Source organism: Panthera tigris, chromosome B4 (genome assembly GCF_018350195.1).
Source record: "Panthera tigris isolate Pti1 chromosome B4, P.tigris_Pti1_mat1.1, whole genome shotgun sequence".
NCBI lineage: Eukaryota > Metazoa > Chordata > Mammalia > Carnivora > Felidae > Panthera > Panthera tigris.
Genome location: NC_056666.1, coordinates 11,128,243 through 11,147,364, shown reverse-complemented (window position 1 = coordinate 11,147,364; position 19,122 = coordinate 11,128,243). Strand labels below are relative to the sequence as shown.

The 19,122-nt window shown below is 40.3% G+C and overlaps 1 protein-coding gene across 3 annotated transcripts in view; it reads right to left on the bottom strand.

Annotated features, from left to right (window-relative positions):
* Positions 1 to 223: 223 nt before the first annotated feature.
* The window catches only part of SEC61A2 (SEC61 translocon subunit alpha 2), a 34,740-nt gene continuing 15,841 nt past the window's right edge, over positions 224 to 19,122 (bottom strand). For all 3 annotated transcript variants that reach the window (XM_042991043.1, XM_042991044.1, XM_042991045.1), the window contains 6 exons: positions 14,554 to 14,707; positions 13,411 to 13,571; positions 12,888 to 13,085; positions 10,874 to 11,065; positions 3,991 to 4,067; positions 224 to 1,329 (listed from right to left, as the gene is read on the bottom strand). In XM_042991043.1, coding sequence (XP_042846977.1) covers positions 1,143 to 1,329; positions 3,991 to 4,067; positions 10,874 to 11,065; positions 12,888 to 13,085; positions 13,411 to 13,571; positions 14,554 to 14,707 — 969 coding nt within the window. In that variant the 3' untranslated portion in view covers positions 224 to 1,142. The remainder of the gene's footprint in view (positions 1,330 to 3,990; positions 4,068 to 10,873; positions 11,066 to 12,887; positions 13,086 to 13,410; positions 13,572 to 14,553; positions 14,708 to 19,122) is intronic.

Below are 19,122 nucleotides of genomic sequence, written 5' to 3'. Positions count from 1 at the left end.
CATATTTATAAAGAGCTATGTTATTTCAAATGGAGGCTGGGATGTTAATCTGACACCATTTTCCTATCCTTGGTAGTATCAGTCACGTAACTGAGCACCTTTAAGTTGGTCAGTGTTCCTCAACCATTTTAGGATTAAACACTAATTACATTTGACCTCTTACAACAGACATCTCAGGATGGGTGAGATGACTACGATGAACCTATACAAATAATCTCAGAAATCGTTTAATATCTGATTTTATTTTTCCAACACAACTGAAACAGTTTTATTAAATAAACGTTTATTTTCTACTGTTTACACTCATGTTGCTGCTGTAAAGTACAACAACATACACAAATTCCTAGCATGAATTACTCATAATGTTCACCCCCACTGAACTACAGACATTGCTTGAGAATTAGATCTTTGCTTTAGGGGTTTAAAAAAAAAATGGGGCATTGTATCTTGAAAGCATATTCTCAAGTGATGGGTTGGAATTCGAAGGCATAGCCAATACAGTCAAACAGCACCGACTGCTGTCACTGGGAAGAAAGGAATGAAAATCAGCAAGAGTCCTCACGAGCAGTTGTTTCTAGGAACAGCTGTAACCGAAGCCTGATTCTGCCAGTCGGCTGAGTGGCAGCTTTGAAAGGGGACAAGAAAGGGCGGTGGACGGAGAGGGAGGGTGGGAACGTGGATACTATGAGTTAAAAAAGTATAAAAAGTTAATTATATCTAAAATACAGATTAGATATAAATGTTCCAGAACTCATTAAATAAGCTCAAAAATACTGGAAAGTGGCAATTTGAACTACATTTATTTTTAAACAAGTGGGGGGAATAGCGAGTGTTTTGAATGTGTGCAAAACTGATCCACGTCACCATCTCACCGTCACAACTGAACATGGCAAGGCGGGCACATTGGTTTCCAGCATCACGGGCAACACTACGAGTACATTTTTTAACGAATAATGTAAACTTTAGTTTTAAGGCAGCTGGTACTAACGCTGCACACAGGCTTAGCTCAGTGCCCATTTCACAAATGGGACAGTCAGCACTTGAAAACAAAGTGTGAGGGAAGAAAAGGGGAACCAGCAGTTGACAGAAACAACGTGTCAAGATTATTTTCCCTTTCACACACACGAGAAATACTGGAACACTTAGAAAAACAAAGCACCCATCCCGCCAACTTCAGCCTGCTCCTTGACAAAAATTTCAAAATACTGATAAATAATAGTGACTGCGAGCAGAATCCCAGTGCCAGAGCCGATGGCCCCGAGGAAGTCGGCCAACACCGACAGGGCTCCGATGCACAAGCCCCCAAACGCAGCTGCTGTGGGGATGTACCTGGAAGACAAAACCCTGGGTCAGGCGGTGCAGCGAAACAGGAAAAGGTGCAACAGTCAGAAACAACACACTGACGCATCGTTAAACAAGCCTGTCGTGAACTCCGGCACGGAATAACCCGTTGTGCACAGTAGTTACGTGTTGGTGAAAACTTTGCCATTAAGGTAACGATGTGACCCTGACTTCCAGAAACCAGTAAACAGCCGAGAAAGACAATACGTGATTTTTACGGCAGGTTAGGATCCTCAACAGATCTACGCATTAAAACATTTAGTACTTTAAATAGGTCATCTTCAGCTCCCTCTTGTAGATGAAGAGTAAACTTCAAAATGCTAAGTAACAAATTTATGGGACAAGATGTGGAGGACCCTCTTTACGGCAATTGAACCTTGGCTGCACATTAGAATCACCTGGAGAGTTGTTTAATATACTTGGATGATATTTAAAATATTCCAGAAAGGAAAAACAAAAGACTGGGGAGATGGTCGATGAACAGGAATGGCAGAAAGATGCTTAACTACTGAAGCTGGATACAGTTGAATACCCGGAGGTTCCTTATACTACTCTCTGTGATCTACATTCTAGATAAATAAAAAAATTACATAGAAATACAAATGCCTGTTCAATAAATAGTTCTGGAACAACTGGATATCCACACGCACAAAAAGAAATCTGGACCCCTATCACACCAAACACAAAAAACATTAGCTCAAAGTGGACCACAGACCTGAATGTTAGAGCCGAGACTCCTAATGGAAAATAATAAATCTTTGTGACCCTGGGTTAGGCAATGGTTTCTTAGATAAACACCAAGACCAGCACAACGCAACCAAGAGAAACTGAACGTTGTCAAAATTAAAAACTCGTGCAAAGGACACCAAGAAAGTGAAAAGACAACCCACAGAATGGCAGCAAATTATTTATACATCATACACCGAAGAGGAGCCATATCCAGGATATTGTCATAAAAAAATCTTACAACTGAGGGCGCCTCAGTAGTTCAGTCAGTTAAGTTCAACTCTTGATTTCAATTCAGGCCACGATCTCACAGTTCATGAGTTCAAACGCGGAGCCTGCATGGGATTCTCCGCCCCCCCCTTTCTATCCCTCCCCAGCTCAAGTGCATGTGCGCGCATGCGCTCGCTCTCTCTCCCTCTCTCTCTCTAAATAAACTCAAAAATTTTACAACTCTAACAAAAAGACAACCCAGTTAAACATAAGCAAAAGATGTGAATAGACACTTCTCCAAAGAAGGTACACAAATGGCTGATTAAACACATGAAAAGACACTCCACATCATTACTCATCAGGAAAAAGCAAATCAAAACCACAATGAGCTACCACCACATGCCCACTGGATGGCTAGAATCAAAAAGCAAGAAGCGGTGCTAGCAAAGGCGTGCAACGACTGGAAGCTTCACCCACTGCTGGGGGGATGGAGAGCAGTCCAGCCGCTCTGGAAACACTCTGGCAGTTCCTCGATACTAAACACAGCATTGTTAGGACCCAACGGTCCCACTCCTACAAGAAGGAAAACACATGTCCACACAAAACATGTACAAGTATGTTCTTAACAGCATTATTCGTGATAGTCAAAACACTGGAAACAACCAAAATCTCCATCAACCGATGAACAGATAAACAAAACGTGGTACAGTACACCCATATAATGGAATAAAAGAAAACTATTACAAAGATCACAATTCCACTTACATGAAATGTCCAGAATAGGCAAATCTGTAGAGATCAAAAGTAAAAAGCGGGCTGGGGCGTGGGAGGGTGCAGTGAATGGGAATAGCCAACAGGTGCAAAATTTCTTTATTGGTGATGAAAAAAAAAATTTTTTTAAGTTTAAAAAGTAAGCTTTATAGCCAATGTGCGGCGTGAACTCATGATCCCGAGATCAAGAGTCACATGCTCCTCCAACTGAGCCAGCCAGCTCCCCTGGTGACAAATGTGTTTTTAGAATTACACTGTAATGATTCCACACTCTGAATATACTAAAAACAAAAAAAAACCACTACACCATACACTTCAAATGAGTGAATTACACAGTATGTGAATTACAGCCCAATAAAGCTGTTATCAAAAAATAAACTAATGCAAAAAAAGAAAAGAAGGGGCACCTGGGTGGCTCAGTCGGATAAACCTCTGACTCTATTGCAGCTCAGGTCAGGACCTCACATTTGTGGGATCAAGCCCCAGTCGGGCTCCGTACTAAGGGTGGAGCCTGTTGGCGAGCACGTGCCCACGTGTGCTCTCGCTCTCTCTCAAAAAAAGTAAACAAATAAACGAATGTATGGTATCCACCTTGGGCCAAATAAATCATAATTCCTAGAGGTTGAATATCAGTGCCTTTTAAAAGCTCCCAGGTGATTTTATGTGCAGCCAGACAACAAGGACTTCCAATCAAGAACATTTTACCACTGGGCTGAACAGTGAAGGAAACAATTTTACTTAAATCATTTAGATGTCAATTTTGATGTGGAGAACAATTCAGTATTGTGTTAAATTTTGGTTCTTCTGTGTGAAGTCGAAGAAAAATGCTTCATATTTAAACAGGACAACATTTGACAATAAATTAAAGACTGAAAAGCCAGGTATATATGTATGTACACACACATGTACACACACATCAAGGGTTAAATTTCATGACCTTACCTATTGAGCTCATGAACCATAGAGGTATCTCTGTGGCCCCTCATAACCATTTGCTGTTCTTTAAGCTGTTTAGCAACCTGCCAAGAGAAAAACAACTTTTAAAATCAAACTCTAGGGGCACCTGGTTTGCTCAGTCAGTTAAGCATCCGGTTCTTGATTTTCACTCAGGTCATAATCTCATAGTTCACGAGTTTGAGCCCCTGCACTGACAGCACAGAGCCTGCTTGGGATTGTCTCCCTCTCTCTGCCCCTGCCCCACTCTCTCTCAAAAACGAACATTAAAAAAAAAATTAAACATAGGGCACCTGGGTGGCTCAGTCAGTTAAGCATCTGGCTGGCTCACGTCGTGATCTCTCGGTTCAAGGGTTCGAGCCCCACGTCGGGCTCTGGGCTGACAGTCCGAGCCTGGAGCCTGCTTCAGATTCTGTGTCTCCCTCTCTCTCTGCCCTTCCCCTGCTCACACTCGGTCTCTCAAAAATAAACATTAGTCAGTGGGCCACGTGCTAGAAAGAACGTATTGGGAAGATGGCGGCATAGGAGGGCGCTGGGCTCACCGTGTCCTGCTGACCACTTAGATTCCACCCACATCTGCCTAAATAACCCAGAAAACCACCAGAAGACGAGCAGAACGGACTCTCCAGAGCCAAGCGTAGACAAGAGGCCCGCGGAAGAGAGTAGGAAGGGCGGAGAGGCGGTGCACGCTACACGGACTGGCGGGAGGGAGCCGGGGCGGTGGAGGGGCAGCCCTCCCGGCAAGACGGAGCCCCCGAGTCTGGCTTGCAAAAGCGGAGGGGCCAGACAGAGTGTGTTCTCACAGCCAGCGGGACTTAACATCCCGAATATTATAAGTCAACAGCTCTGCTCAGAAAGCGGGAGGGCGAGAGGACGTTGGGAGGGAGAGGTGTTGAGCCCCGGAAGACAGAGCTAAGCTCGGCGGAGAACAAATGCGCTGGCCAGGGCCATTGCCCTCTCCCACCACCACCCTCCCAGCCAAAATTCCAAAGGGAACCAACTCCCGGCACTGCGCAAACGCCCAATGTTGTGCTTCTGTGGATCCATCCCTCCCATGGGCCTGCCTCCCTCCTGGTGCTGCAGGGCCTCTCCCGCAGGGGACCACCGACAGCAAAGCTGGCTAAGCTTGCCCCTCCCACCCCTGTGCACCTTGCGGATCCACCCCATCTGATACGACCTTGGCCAGATCCCATCAAAGCAGCTCCACAAGCCTGGCAGTGTGCGAGCAGCCCAGACAGGGGCCACACCACTCCACAGTGAGTCCTGCCCCTAGGACAGGGGAAGATAAGGTCCACACCAGTCTGACTGTGGCCCCAGCGGTGGGCTGAGAGCAGACATTGGGTCTGACTGCAGCCCGCCCAGCTACCACAGGGACTACCCAAAATGACAAACCAGAAGAATTCTCCTCAAGAGAAACTCCAGGAAGTAGTGACAGCTAACGAATTGATCAAAATCGATTTAAGCAAAATAGCGGAACAAGAATTTAGAGTAATAGTCATAAAATTACTCGCTGGGCTTGAAAAAAGTATAGAGGACAGCAGAGAATCTATTGCTACAGAGATCAAGGGACTAAAAAATAGTCATGAGGAACTAAAAAATGCTATAAATGAGGTGCAAAATAAAATAGAGGCGGCCATAGCACAGATTGAAGAGGCAGAGGAGAGAATAGGTGAATTAGAAGATAAAATTATGGAAAAAGAGGAAGCTGAGAATAAGAGAGATAAAAAAAATCCAGGAGTCTGAGGGGAGAATTAAAGAACTAAGTGATGCAATCAAATGGAACAATATCCGTATCATAGGAATTCTAGAAGAAGAAGAGAGAGAGAAAGGGGCTGAAGGTGTACTTGAATAAATCATAGCTGAGAACTTCCCTGATCTGAGGAAGGAAACAGGGATTGAAATCCAAGAGGCACAGAGAACTCCCTTCAGATGTAACTTGAATCAATCTTCTGCATGACAGATCACAGTGAAACTGGCAAAATATAAGGATAAAGAGAGAATTCTGAAAGCAGCTAGGGATAAACGGGCCTTAACATACAAAGGTAGACACATAAGGGTAATAGCAGACCTATCTACTGAAACTTGGCAGGCCAGAAAGGAATGGCAGGAAATCTTCAATGTGATCAACAGAAAAAATATGCAGCTGAGAATTCTTTATCCAGCAAGTCTGTCATTCAGAATAAAAGGAGAGAGAAAAGTTTTCCCAAACAAACAAAAACTGAAGGAATTCATCACCACCAAACCAGCCCTACAAGAGATCCTAAGGGGGATCCTGTGAGACAAGGTACCAGAGACATTACTACAAGCATGAAACCTACAGACATCACAGTAACTCTAAACCCATATCTTTCTATAATAACACTGAATGTAAATGGACTAAATGCTCCAACCAAAAGACATATGGTATCAGAATGGATAAAAAAACAAGACCCATCTATTTGCTGTCTACAAGAGACTCATTTTAGACCTAAGGACACCTTCAGATTGAAAGTGAGGGGGTGGAGAACTATCTATCATGCTACTGGAAGTCAAAAGAAAGCTGGAGTAGCCTTATCAGACAAACTAGACTTTAAATTAAAGGCTGTAACAGGAGATGAAGAAGGACATTATAATTACAGGGTCTATCCATCAGGAAGAGCTAACAATTATAAATGTCTATGCACTGAATACGGGAGGCCCCAAATATATAAAACAATTACAAACATAAGCAACCTTATTGATAAGAATGTGGTAATTGCAGGGGACTTTAATACTCCACTTACAACAATGGATAGATCATCTAGACACATGGTCAATAAAGAAACAAGGGCCCTAAATGATACATTGGATCAGATGGACTTGACAGATACATTTAGAACTCTGCATCCCAAAGCAACAGAATATACTTCTTCTCCAGTGCACATGGAACATTCTCCAAGATAGATCACATACTGGGTCACAAAACAGCCCTTCATAAGTATACAAGAATTGAGATCATACCATGCACACTTTCAGACCACAATGCTATGAAGCTTGAAATCAACCACAGGAAAAAGTCTGGAAAACCTCCAAAAGCATGGAGGTTAAAGAACACCCTAGTAAAGAATGAATGGGTCAACCAGGCAATTAGAGAAGAAATTAAGAAATATGTGGAAACAAATGAAAATGAAAATACAACAATCCAAACGCTTTGGGATGCAGCGAAGGCAGTCCTGAGAGGAAAATGCATTGCAATCCAGGCCTATCTCAAGAAACAAGAAAAATCCCAAATACAAAATCTAACAGCACACCTAAAGGAAATAGAGAAGAACAGCAAAGACACCCCAAACCCAGCAGAAGAAGAGAAATAATAAAGATCAGAGCAGAAATAGACAATATAGAATTTAAAAAAATTGTAGAGCAGATCAATGAAACCAAGAGTTGGTTTTTTCAAAAAATAAAATTGATAAACCTCTAGCCAGGCTTCTCAAAAAGAAAAGGGAGATGACCCAAATAGATAAAACCATGAATGAAAATGGAATTATTACAACCAATCACTCAGAAATACAAGCAATTATCAGGGAATACTATGAAAAATTATATGCCAACAAACTGGACAACCTGGAAGAAATGGACAAATTCCTAAATACCCACACACTCCCAAAACTCAAACAGGAAGAAACAGAAATAGAAAGAAATAGAAAGCTTGAACAGACCCATAACCAACGAAGAAATTGATTCAGTGATCAAAAATCTCCCAACATTTAAGAGTCCAGGACCAGATGGCTTCCCAGAGGAATTCTACCAGACATTTAAAGCAGAAATAATACCTATCCTTCTCAAGCTATTCTAAAAAATAGAATGGAAGGAAAACTTCCAGATTCCTTCTATGAAGCCAGCATGACTTTGATTCCTAAACCAGACAGAGACCCAGTAAAAAAAAGAGAACTACAGGCCAATATCCCTGATGAATATGGATGCAAAAATTCTCAGTAAGATACCAGCAAATTGAATTCAACAGCATACGAAAAGAATTACTCACCATGATCAAGTGGGATTCATTCCTGGGCTGCAAGGCTGGTTCAACATTCGCAAATCAATCAATGTGATACATCACATTAATAAAAGAAAAGAACCATATGATCCTGTCAACTGATGCAGAAAAAGCATCCTTTAATAAAATTCAGCATCCTTTCTTAATAAAAACCCTCAAGAAAGTCGGGATAGAAGGAACATACTTAAACATCATAAAAGCCATTTATGAAAAGCCGACAGCTAATATCATCCTCAATGGGGAAAAACTGAGAGCTTTCCCCCTGAGATCAGGAACATGACAGGGATGTCCACTCTCACCGCTGTTGTTTAACATAGTGTTGGAAGTTCTAGCATCAGCAGACAACAAAAGGAAATCAAAGGCATCAAAATTGGCAAAGATGAAGTTAAGCTTTCACTTTTTGCAGATACATGATACTCTACGTGGAAAATCCAAAAGACTCCACCAAAAGTCTGCCAGAACTGATACATGAATTCAGCAAAGTCGCAGGATACAAAATCAATGCACAGAAATCAGTTGCATTCTTATACACTAATAATGAAGCAACAGAAAGACAAATAAAGAAACTGATCCCATTCACAATTGCACCAAGAAGCATAAAATACCTAGGAATAAACCTAAGCAAAGATGTAAAAGAGGTGTATGCTGAAAACTATAGAAAGCTTATGAAGGAAATTGAAGAAGATATAAAGAAATGGAAAAACATTCCGTGCTCATGGATTGGAAGAATAAATATTGTTAAAATGTCAACACTACCCAATGCTATCTACACATTCGATGCAATCCCAATCAAAATTGCACCAGCATTCCTCTCAAAGCTAGAACAAGCAATCCTAAAATTCATACGGAACCACAAAAGGCCCCAAATAGCCAAAGTAATTTTGAAGAAGAAGACCAAAGCGGGAGGCATCACAATCCCAGACTTTAGCCTCTACTACAAAGCTGTCATCATCAAGACAGCATGGTATTGGCACAAAAACAGACACACAGACCAATGGAATAGAATAGAAACCCCAGAACTAGACCCACAAACGTATGGCCAACTAACCTTTGACAAAGCAGGAAAGAATATCCAATGGAAAAAAGACAGTCTCTTTAACAAATGGTGCTGGGAGAACTGGACAACAACATGCAGAAGGATGAAACTAGACCACTTTCTTACACCATTCACAAAAACAAACTCAAAATGGATAAAGGACCTGAATGTGAGACAGGAAACCATCAAAACCCTAAAGGAGAAAGCAGGAAAAAACCTCTCTGACCTCAGCCGCAGCAATTTCTTACTTAACACATCCCCAAGGGCAAGGGAATTAAAAGCAACAATGAACTATTGGGACCTCATGAAGATAAAAAGCTTCTGCACAGCAAAGGAAACAATCAACAAAACTAAAAGGCAACGAACGGAATGGGAAAAGATATTTGCAAATGACATATCGGACAAAGGGCTACGATCCAAAATCTATAAAGAGCTCACCAAACTCCACACCCGAAAAACAAATAATCCAGTGAAGAAATGGGCAGAACACATGAATAGACACTTCTCTAAAGAAGACATCCATATGGCCAACAGGCACATGAAAAGATGCTCAACGTCGCTCCTCATCAGGGAAATACAAATCAAAACCACACTCAGATATCACCTCACGCCAGTCAGAGTGGCTAAAATGAACAAATCAGGAGACTATAGACACTGGCGAGGATGTGGAGAAACAGGAACCCTCTTGCACTGTTGGTGGGAATGCAAACTAGTGTGGCTGCTCTGGAAAACAGCGTGAAGGTTCCTCAAAAAATTAAAAATAGACCTACCCTATGACCCAGCAATAGCACTGCTAGGAATTTACCCAAGGGATACAGGAGTGCTGATGCATAGGGGCGCTCGTACCCCAATGTTTACAGCAGCACTCTCAACAATAGCCAAATTATGGAAAGAGCCTAAATGTCCATCAACTGACGAATGGATAAAGAAATTGTGGTTTATATACACAATGGAATACTACGTGGCAATGAGAAAGAACGAAATCTGGCCCTTTGTAGCAACGTGGATGGAACTGGAGAGTGTTACACTAAGTGAAGTAAGTCATACAGAGAAAGACAGATACCATATGTTTTCACTCTTATGTGGATCCTGAGAAACTTAACAGAAGTGTATGGGGGAGGGGAAGGAAAAAAAAAAAAAGAGGTTAGAGAGGGAGAGAGCCAAAGCATAAGAGACTCTTAAAAACTGAGAACAAACTGAGGGTTGATGGGGGGGTGGGGGGGAGGGTGGGTAATGGGTATTGAGGAGGGCACCTTTTGGGATGAGTACTGGGTGTTGTATGGAATCCAATTTGACAATAAATTTCACATTAAAAAAATTTAAAAAAAACAAAAAACAAACAAAAAATAAACATTAAAAAAAATTTTTTTAATCAAACTCTAAATATTTCACTGTTTGCTACCTCCAAGGTTCTGTGGGAAGTGCTTTCCACACATCAATAAATACAAGAACCCTGAAGCAGGTGCGGCCGTACCATTACCATTACACCTGAGGCTCACTGCTGTGCAACCACCTAGTACCCACATACTAAACCATGGTTTCTCAATCTTTTTTACATATCACCTCCCTGAACAGAAATTAAATACTAAGGAACAAGAATTTGTTGGGTAAGGTTAAGCTTTGGAGGGTCACAAACCATTGTAAAACTCTAAAAATTTTTCCACTTTCAGATACCGGTTTTTAATCCCCGACGGGTGACATTACCTCATTACGAACATATGACTTAAAGTTTAAATTACAAAAGTAATTAAGAGAATTCCAATTACCATTTTTTGACAGCTAAAAAGTAAAAATGTTTATTTTCATATAAAACAAATACCTACATCTTTGGCTGAGGAACCAGACACCTCTATCCACGTCTTAGAAAAGAATGCACATGATCCCAACATGAAGATGATGTAAACAACCACATGGACAGGATCCTCAAATATGGCGCCCATGGACTCGGGAGGAGAAAGATAGTAACAAAGGCCTCCCACTGGGTAAGAACGAGCAGGTCCTCCCCCACTGACATCCTACAGGACAAGAACAATAAGGGCAAATGGTCAACCCAACTGGTCAAGATACATTTTTATGACTTTTCAAACTCCTCAACAATTATGACAATGTTATAAGCTCAAAGCACCTACAGCTAATGATCCTATGTAATTTGAAGACTTACTTCGGTGTCTGATATTTTCACTCCTTCAAAATTATATAGTGAGCATCTTTTACATAAAAGACACTGTGAATATATTATTAACAGAAGAGTGATCTTCTAAAAACCAACATTATAATACCTCTACAAAAAAAATCCTCCTTCTCTTCCTAAAATGGTTCCATTTACAGGCAACCTCTGATTACATTTAGAATCTGAAACTTTCTGCAGTATACAAGACCATGCAACATATTCTTTCACTTCATAGCATTCCATGAAGAATACAATTAACTGAAATACTGACAGACAACAAACAACTCGCTGCCTAAACTTTATATGTTTTTGCATATTTTAAGAAATAGTCTTTTAGTAAATATTTGTAAGAGGGTATTTATCCAAACATTTAAGAATTTTTATAGTAACAGAACTGGGTACAGCGTATGTTCTGGGGTATATGGGGTAGAAAGCAATTTCTGGCCGCAATGATGAAAAATATTCTGCTTCCTGAATATACATTTCAAAATGATTTCTTTACTGTGCCCCTAGAATCACTAATCCCCAATCAAAAGCACTGTTTATAGAAAAATTCAATTTCCCAGTAATTATCTCATTAAAAAGAATCTTCGTTAGACCACAACACAGTCTATATACAACCACTCAATGCATTTATTGCTATGAAATTACCATAGTCATAATTATTGCTGGACTATTAGCTTGCAAGGGGAGGGACCACATCTTCCCTCATCACAGGTAATCACATTTCTGTTACATGAATGGAAAAAGAGTACTATAGATAAAGAGAATCCTATTTCCTTCAACTAACACTCAAGAGTTGCTGTCTTGCCCTGTTAAACTTTAAATTTAAAAAAAAAAAAATGACCATTAGAAGCAGAAAGATATGTCACTATAACTTACAATGGAAAAGCTAGCATAGTAAGATAAATGCGTAGAATGAGCACATTTCAGAAATAAGGTAGTTGGTGAAATACTAATTCCACAGTTACATGTTCTGTAAAAGAATAAAGGCTCAGAGTCTCCTTCAATTCTATAGTTGTAAGGGGGAAAAGTACTCCGTGGTCATATGACAGAATTTAAATCACTCAAAATTCAATCCGACAAGAACTCGCACTCCAGTAACAACAACATGGCTGGGCCTCTTTAGAAAAAGCTATGCTGACAGGATCTAAAATGGGAAGTCAGAGAGTGCTGGATTCTATTTCTAGTAACTCTGTTCTCTCCTCAGGCCAATAATCACGTGCCTATCTCCAGCCCAGTTCATCACAACTAGTTTATTGCCACTCAGGCCGTGAAAAATGGGGGTGAAACAGGAGATCTCAGTACCCCACATACAGTCAGCAAATAGCTTCCTTAAAAAACATTCTAGATAACAGCAGAGTAAGTTAACAAAACAGAAAACCGCTTTCATGAGAGCAGCTGTGATTTTAACCTTGAGGTCCCTCCAGGGAGATGTGAAAATACTTCCTAGACAGTAAATTAACACAAAGAACCTGGCCAATCTTAGTTTTTGCAACACTCATCACTCCTTCCAAATAAATGACAAATTCTGCTACAGGTCAGTGAATGTGAAAATGCTACAGCAACTGTTTCAATTTTGGCTCATCTCTTTCGACTAAAAATACAACCATGAAATGCAAATTACAATAAATTTAAATGTTTAGAATAAATAAGAAAATACTCACAGCCCACTGTCCTAGTAAATTTACCAAAAAGTTGCCACTAAATCGAACAGACAGCATCTGGGAAATAACATACAGGTTTGACACTAAGGCCGACTGGAGAATAATGGGAATGTTCGAGGTGTAGAAGAGCTTGATGGGATAGCTACTGTACTGTCCTCGATACCGGGCCGACTTGATGGGCAAGTCAACACGAAATCCCTAAAAAATGAAAGGAAGAGGAAGTAAGAGGAACTGTACACATCAAATAAAGAACAAACAGACGGCAGACGGGACCACCACAGTGGGGAGTATGAAAAGGCCGTGCTAACGTTTTCCCTTCCACAGGGCACACAGAAACGGAAATCCTGTTCTAGGCGGTAACCACAAACATTTTGCACCTTGGAGTCCAAGAACAGAATCATGTGCTTGACTAGATTCTGCAACACTGACTTGTTAGATACTAACATTTCAAATGGCATGCTTTTCTTTAAAAGCTAAACAAAAGTCCACATCCCACGTATTTCGGTGAAGAAAGCAGACTTACCTGAAAATATATGACAACGGCAAATACAAAAACTGTAGCAATGAGGTTCATGAGGTTGGGTAAGTTCTGCCGGTAGAAAGCCTCCCTTAGAGCTCGGACTTTGTCTGTCCTGGTGGCCAGTAAATGAAAGAGAGCTATGACTGCACCCTCAAACTCCGTACCTGATAAATGAAGATAGAAATTGACTGTAGACTCGTTACCCAAAGTTGTCCCAGAAGCAAACAAATAACCTTGAAACTCCAGTACATGGCAGAAAATAGGAGTCAAAATAATTCACCAATGTTTACTCTTTAACACAGCCATGTGTGGGGCTTCTAAAAATAGCAACATCGTTGAGGCAAATGTATCTTTTTTAGCACAAATCTCAAGTTTTCTCAAGAGACTGTTCCTCATGAAAACAGCCAAAGTAGAATAAACCTAAGCAAATATTTAGGTCATAATGATTTGCCTCTCCTTTACTTTAGGGAAGGGAAGGGGACTATTTTTAGGTGGGGCTAGGGGGAAGCAGCAGCAAAGCAGAGTAAAGATGTCAGAATCAAAAGGTATGTGTTACTCTATCGTGCTTGCTTTTAAATTTGTTTTACCAAGAATATTAACAAACCATCACTGCTATTTTCCTAAGGCTGGGGTCAGTTTAGATGTTAACGACTATGAACCGTGGATGGCATCTGAGAGAAATGGAAATGGGGAAAAGGAAAGACAGAACGAATCACTTCAAAATTCAGTTGCTATTACAAAGCCAAGTAGAAGAGCAGCAAAAGTATTAGTGCTCCCTCATACAATATGTAATAGTTTTTTCATTTGAAAAATCTTAATCCACTACCTTTTTATCCCCCTGGGAATGCGGAAATCGGTCAAATCAATGACTTCGGCAGCAATGACTTAAGCAAAAAACATTTTTGAAAAGCTGTTTGCAATCACTGAAATTTTCAATGAGCAGAGGCTAAAATTTAGTTATTGTTCTTTTTGAAGTAGTATTTCATACTCCACAAATCTCTGCTGCTTAACTCTTGAGCAATCAGCATCAGTGGTCCCCTGGGAGGGCAAACCAGGATGTCTACAGGCATGTCCTGCTCCGAGACAGGTTACTTTCCAGCACACATCCAGCAAAACTCGTGCAGTCGCAGACACTGTGCAATGTACCTCTGCCAGTGTTAATAGTAGTGGGACTAAAGGCCTTCCAGACAATGGTTTCACAGATGTTGGTGGCAATAAAGAGGGAAATACCAGACCCCAAGCCGTAACCCTTCTGTAGCAGCTCATCTAACAGCAGCACAATCAAACCAGCAACAAACAACTGTGGGGAAAGAAATGCAAGTAAGCTGAAGCAAGAATCAACTCAAGAAAGGGGAAGATGAACACCATTGACTACTTTCAAAGTACGGGCATTTGTAAATTTAAAACCTAACTTTTGCAGTATCACTGTTACTACTCTGCATCTTTTTAACCCCTCTTTAGTTCAGACAGAAGTCAGTTCTGCCAATCAGAGGGGTGGAAATATCGTTACATTATAAAGCAGACATTTCAACCTTTAAAGCATATTTATAAAGCATCTGAATAGTTTCTCTTACAATGTTTACATAAGGCCTATTGAAAAGCACCCTGGAACAAAAATGTTCAAGTTGTTGAATTTAGGACAGCAAGAAACTGAAAACATTCCAAGTAAGTGAAAGACCAAATGAAATAAGGTATAGTAATGAGGTGCAATTGTATACTGCCATTAAAGGAGAAGTACGTGCACTACGTTGACACCTTTTTAAAGCTACTGTATGTAATACTTTATAGATGTTATACGTACAGTTGACCCTTGAACAACATGGGTTTGAACTACACAGGACCATGTATACGCAGATTTTTTTTTTTATATAAATACACTGCAGCACTATAAATGCATTCTCTTCCTTACGATTACCTCAGTAACATTTTTTCTCTAGCTTACTTTATTGTCAGCACCCCAGCCCCTGTACTGTTCAAGGATCAACTCTAATACATATAGAGTAAGTCAAAAAGAGCACAAATTAATATGCACAGATTATAACTGTGTAAAAAATGCATTCTATACATACAGTGGCAAAGACTGAATGTAAATGTGAAGACAAGGATTTGCCAGGTTCTTAAGCTCCTCATTTCTTAAAAAATAAAAGCATACTAACTTTAGTTCATGTGAAACTGAAAATTCTTAATGTTCCTCTTGGAGAAGACATTTCTGTAAAAGCATGCATCAATTAAAAATAATCCAAAGCCTTGCAAGTGACCTCCGCAGTCATGACGCCTTCCCTGAACTTCAGTAACCTGATCAAGAGGGGAAGAAAAAAATGCTTCTATGCCCCCAACCTCACACCTGTCCCCATTTTAAAAACACCATCCTACATAAGTGAGGAAATACCACTTCCACTCTTCCCAGCTCTGAAGCCTCCCACCCGAGTATTTACTCAGTTTACCCAACATCCCCGGTTAGGAGAGAGAGCAAACAACTACCATACACATACGCCATTTTAAGCATGCTTACCTTCTGCAGGGTTTTTTTTCCTTAACTGTCATTTCAGTCCTTGGACACAGCCTACATTGTCTATTTACAGTCTTTTAGTTTGCCTTTCAAAGGACCGGAAAAAGGTACAATTCTTCAAACTTCTAAGAGAGCTCATGAATCCTTTACTGTTTGAAAACCAAGTTTACCACTTTGACAAGATAAAAGAGAAGTTAGGACTTACTACTGAGCTTTTAGTTTGACCACAATTATGTAATAAGTAAATAAATACTCGCAATCAGAAACCCAACACAATGCAGGGAATAAGAGCTGTCCACAATGTATCAGCCCACCAAAAAGTCTCAGCATGGGCTTCTGATTAAATGACCTGTCCAGAGTCACTGTCAGTCTGAAACACCTTTAATTCTCCAAACCCACCGTTCAGACCAATGACCATCAGACTACAGAGTGATTCCACATGTATCCGGTGAAAATCAAACTCTTATTTTTCTAACTGGAGAAAGGAATTCTAGAGAATCCTAAATGAGAGACAGTTTCTATAATCAAAGGAGTAAGATAAAGATCGTAAAAAGTATAAGTATGCCTCTGAGGGTGATGAGAAACCAGGAAGTTACAGCACCTCACTGACTAGAACGGTGACAGAAAGTGAGCGCTACGTGCATGCTCTCGCAGAATGCACCATATGTGTAAGTCTCTACCGTAGACTTTACAAATAAAGTAGACTTTAAAAATAACTCTACATTTCAACTCTGCTCATGCATGTGCACATGCACACACACAGGCACACACATTTAGTGTGATGAAACACTTCCCTTTCCTATGTGCCATGCACACTGACGGTTTCTATTCTTTTATTTTAACCGAGAGCCGCTACTTAGATTTCAAAACTCACTAAAGACATGACCGTGAATGAAATAAGAATAATTAAGGTGAGAAACACCTTACACAACTGCATGCAAACAGTTTTCAAAATCTGCTTCTAGGTGAACCACACTGCTCCAATCATATCTCCTCAGCATATCCACACATTTGCAATGCTAGCAATGCCTTAAAAGACGCACTACCATCTATGATCAAACAAGACAAATTTCTCTCTACATTAACACCGGAAGACTCAATCTCAGAATTTATGTTAAAAAAAGTATATATCCATGTATTCACTCCTGGAATGTTACTATTCCTTGACTTCTGATACTGGAAAAAAAAACTAAAATAGCTTAACTCCATTTTATCTCAAATTCAAATTCATAATGACTCCACAGAAGTTACTTCAACCTAGAACTGGTCAGATGAGGTTAAGAATCCAAAAGTATCCTAGGGTGCTTGGGTGGCTCAGTCAGTTAAGCATCCCACTTCAGCTCATGTCATGATCTCGCAGTTCCTGGGTTCGAGCCCTACATCAGGCTCTGTGCTGACAGCTCAGAGCCTGGAGCCTGCTTCAGATTCTGTGTCTCAGTCTCTTTCTGCCCCTCCCCAACTTGTGCTCTGCTCTCAAAAATAAACAGAAACATTTTTAAAAAAATTTTTAAGGGGCGCCTGGGTGGCTCAGTCGGTTAAGCATCGACTTCAGCTCAGGTCACCATCTCGCGGTCCGTGAGTTCGAGCCCCGCGTCGGGCTCTGGGCTGATGGCTCAGAGCCTGGAGCCTGCTTCCGATTCTCTCTGCCCCTCCCCCGTTCATGCTCTGTCTCTGTCTCAAAAATAAATAAACGTTAAAAAAAATTTTTTTAAGAATCTAAAAACAGGGGCGCCTGGGTGGTTCAGTTGGTTAGGCAACCGACTTTGGCTCAGGTCATGATCTCGCAATTTGTGAGTTCGAGCCCCGCATTGGGCTCTGTACTGACAGCTCAGAGCCTACAGCCTGCTTCAGAGTCTGTGTCTCCCCCTCTCTCTACCCCTTCCCTGCTCATGCTCTGTGTCTGTCTCTCAATAATAAACATTTAAAAAAATTTTTTAAAAAAAGAATCTAAAAATAGCTTTACTAAAATACTAGAAAAATTTTTACTGGAGCATAATGTTCTAAGAGTTAGGTACCAATTATGACTGTCATGTAAAAATCAGGGTTATTCTCAACTATGGATTGCATAAAGCAAAGGCCATAAAGAAACGGAAGATGGCAACGAGTGATGTAACAGTATTCTCAACAATGCCAAAAGCATGTGAAGAGATCCTGACCACTGACAACAAAATCACTTTTGAGAGGATCTTCTCTCCCAAGCCATTCTAACTCTTCTGCCTCTAATTCTCAAAGGTTATAAATTTGCCAACCAAGTGTTTTTAAAACAGAGAAATAATGATAACGTCATTCTAAAAAATTCTACCTTATACCAAATGAGAGCTCACTAGGGCTCAGAAACCTACCAAAGACACTGATAGTCCATTAAAATTTCCTCCCCTGGTCAAAAGACAAGATATTTCCATCTAGTGAGAAGATCCCTCCCTGTTGTTAATGATGCCAATAAATATACTTGAACAATCTAATTCTCCTTGTTCTCAATCAGACTTACTAAACGATCTTATTTTGATTTGCTTCTATGTAACGTTTCTCATTAAAAAATAATGGTCAACCATGCCAGTCTGAAATGATCCTCTTTCTCAATGTATATATTAATAAGTTGGTATTTTAGTTTTATTTACTTCTAACCTTGATCCTTTGGCCATTAAAAAATGTTCCTAGGCATGCCTGAGTGGTTCAGTTGGTTAAGCATCCAACTTCAGCTCAAGTCATGATTTCACAGTTTATGAGTTTGATCCCTGCATCAGGCTCTCTGTTGTCAGCACAGAGCCTACTTCGGATCTTCTGTCCTCCTCTCTCTCTCTGCCCTTCCCCCACTGGTTCTCTCAATCTCTCGCTCTCAAAATAAATAAACTAAAAAAAAAAAAAAAAAGAAAAAATAAAGAAAACAGAGGAACGCAAATGGTGTCCTTTAAAAAAAAAATGTTCCTAATGAATACTAATTCCATAGAGAGAGCAAGAAGAGGCATTTCCAAAATAATCAAGACTCCAAATGCTATTTTTAGCTTCTCAAACTTCTTTTCAAAATCCCGTAATTATTCTAGAAAAGTACAATCCATTCGTGAGTAGCTTATCTAAATGATTTTTAAGGACTGCACATTAGAGAAATATCTTCTAAATTTGACACACTTTAAGATATTTAGAAGGAAAATTATCGTTGGCCTTTAACAATTCAATTCCAAAAAGTAAAAAATAAAAATAAAAATTCA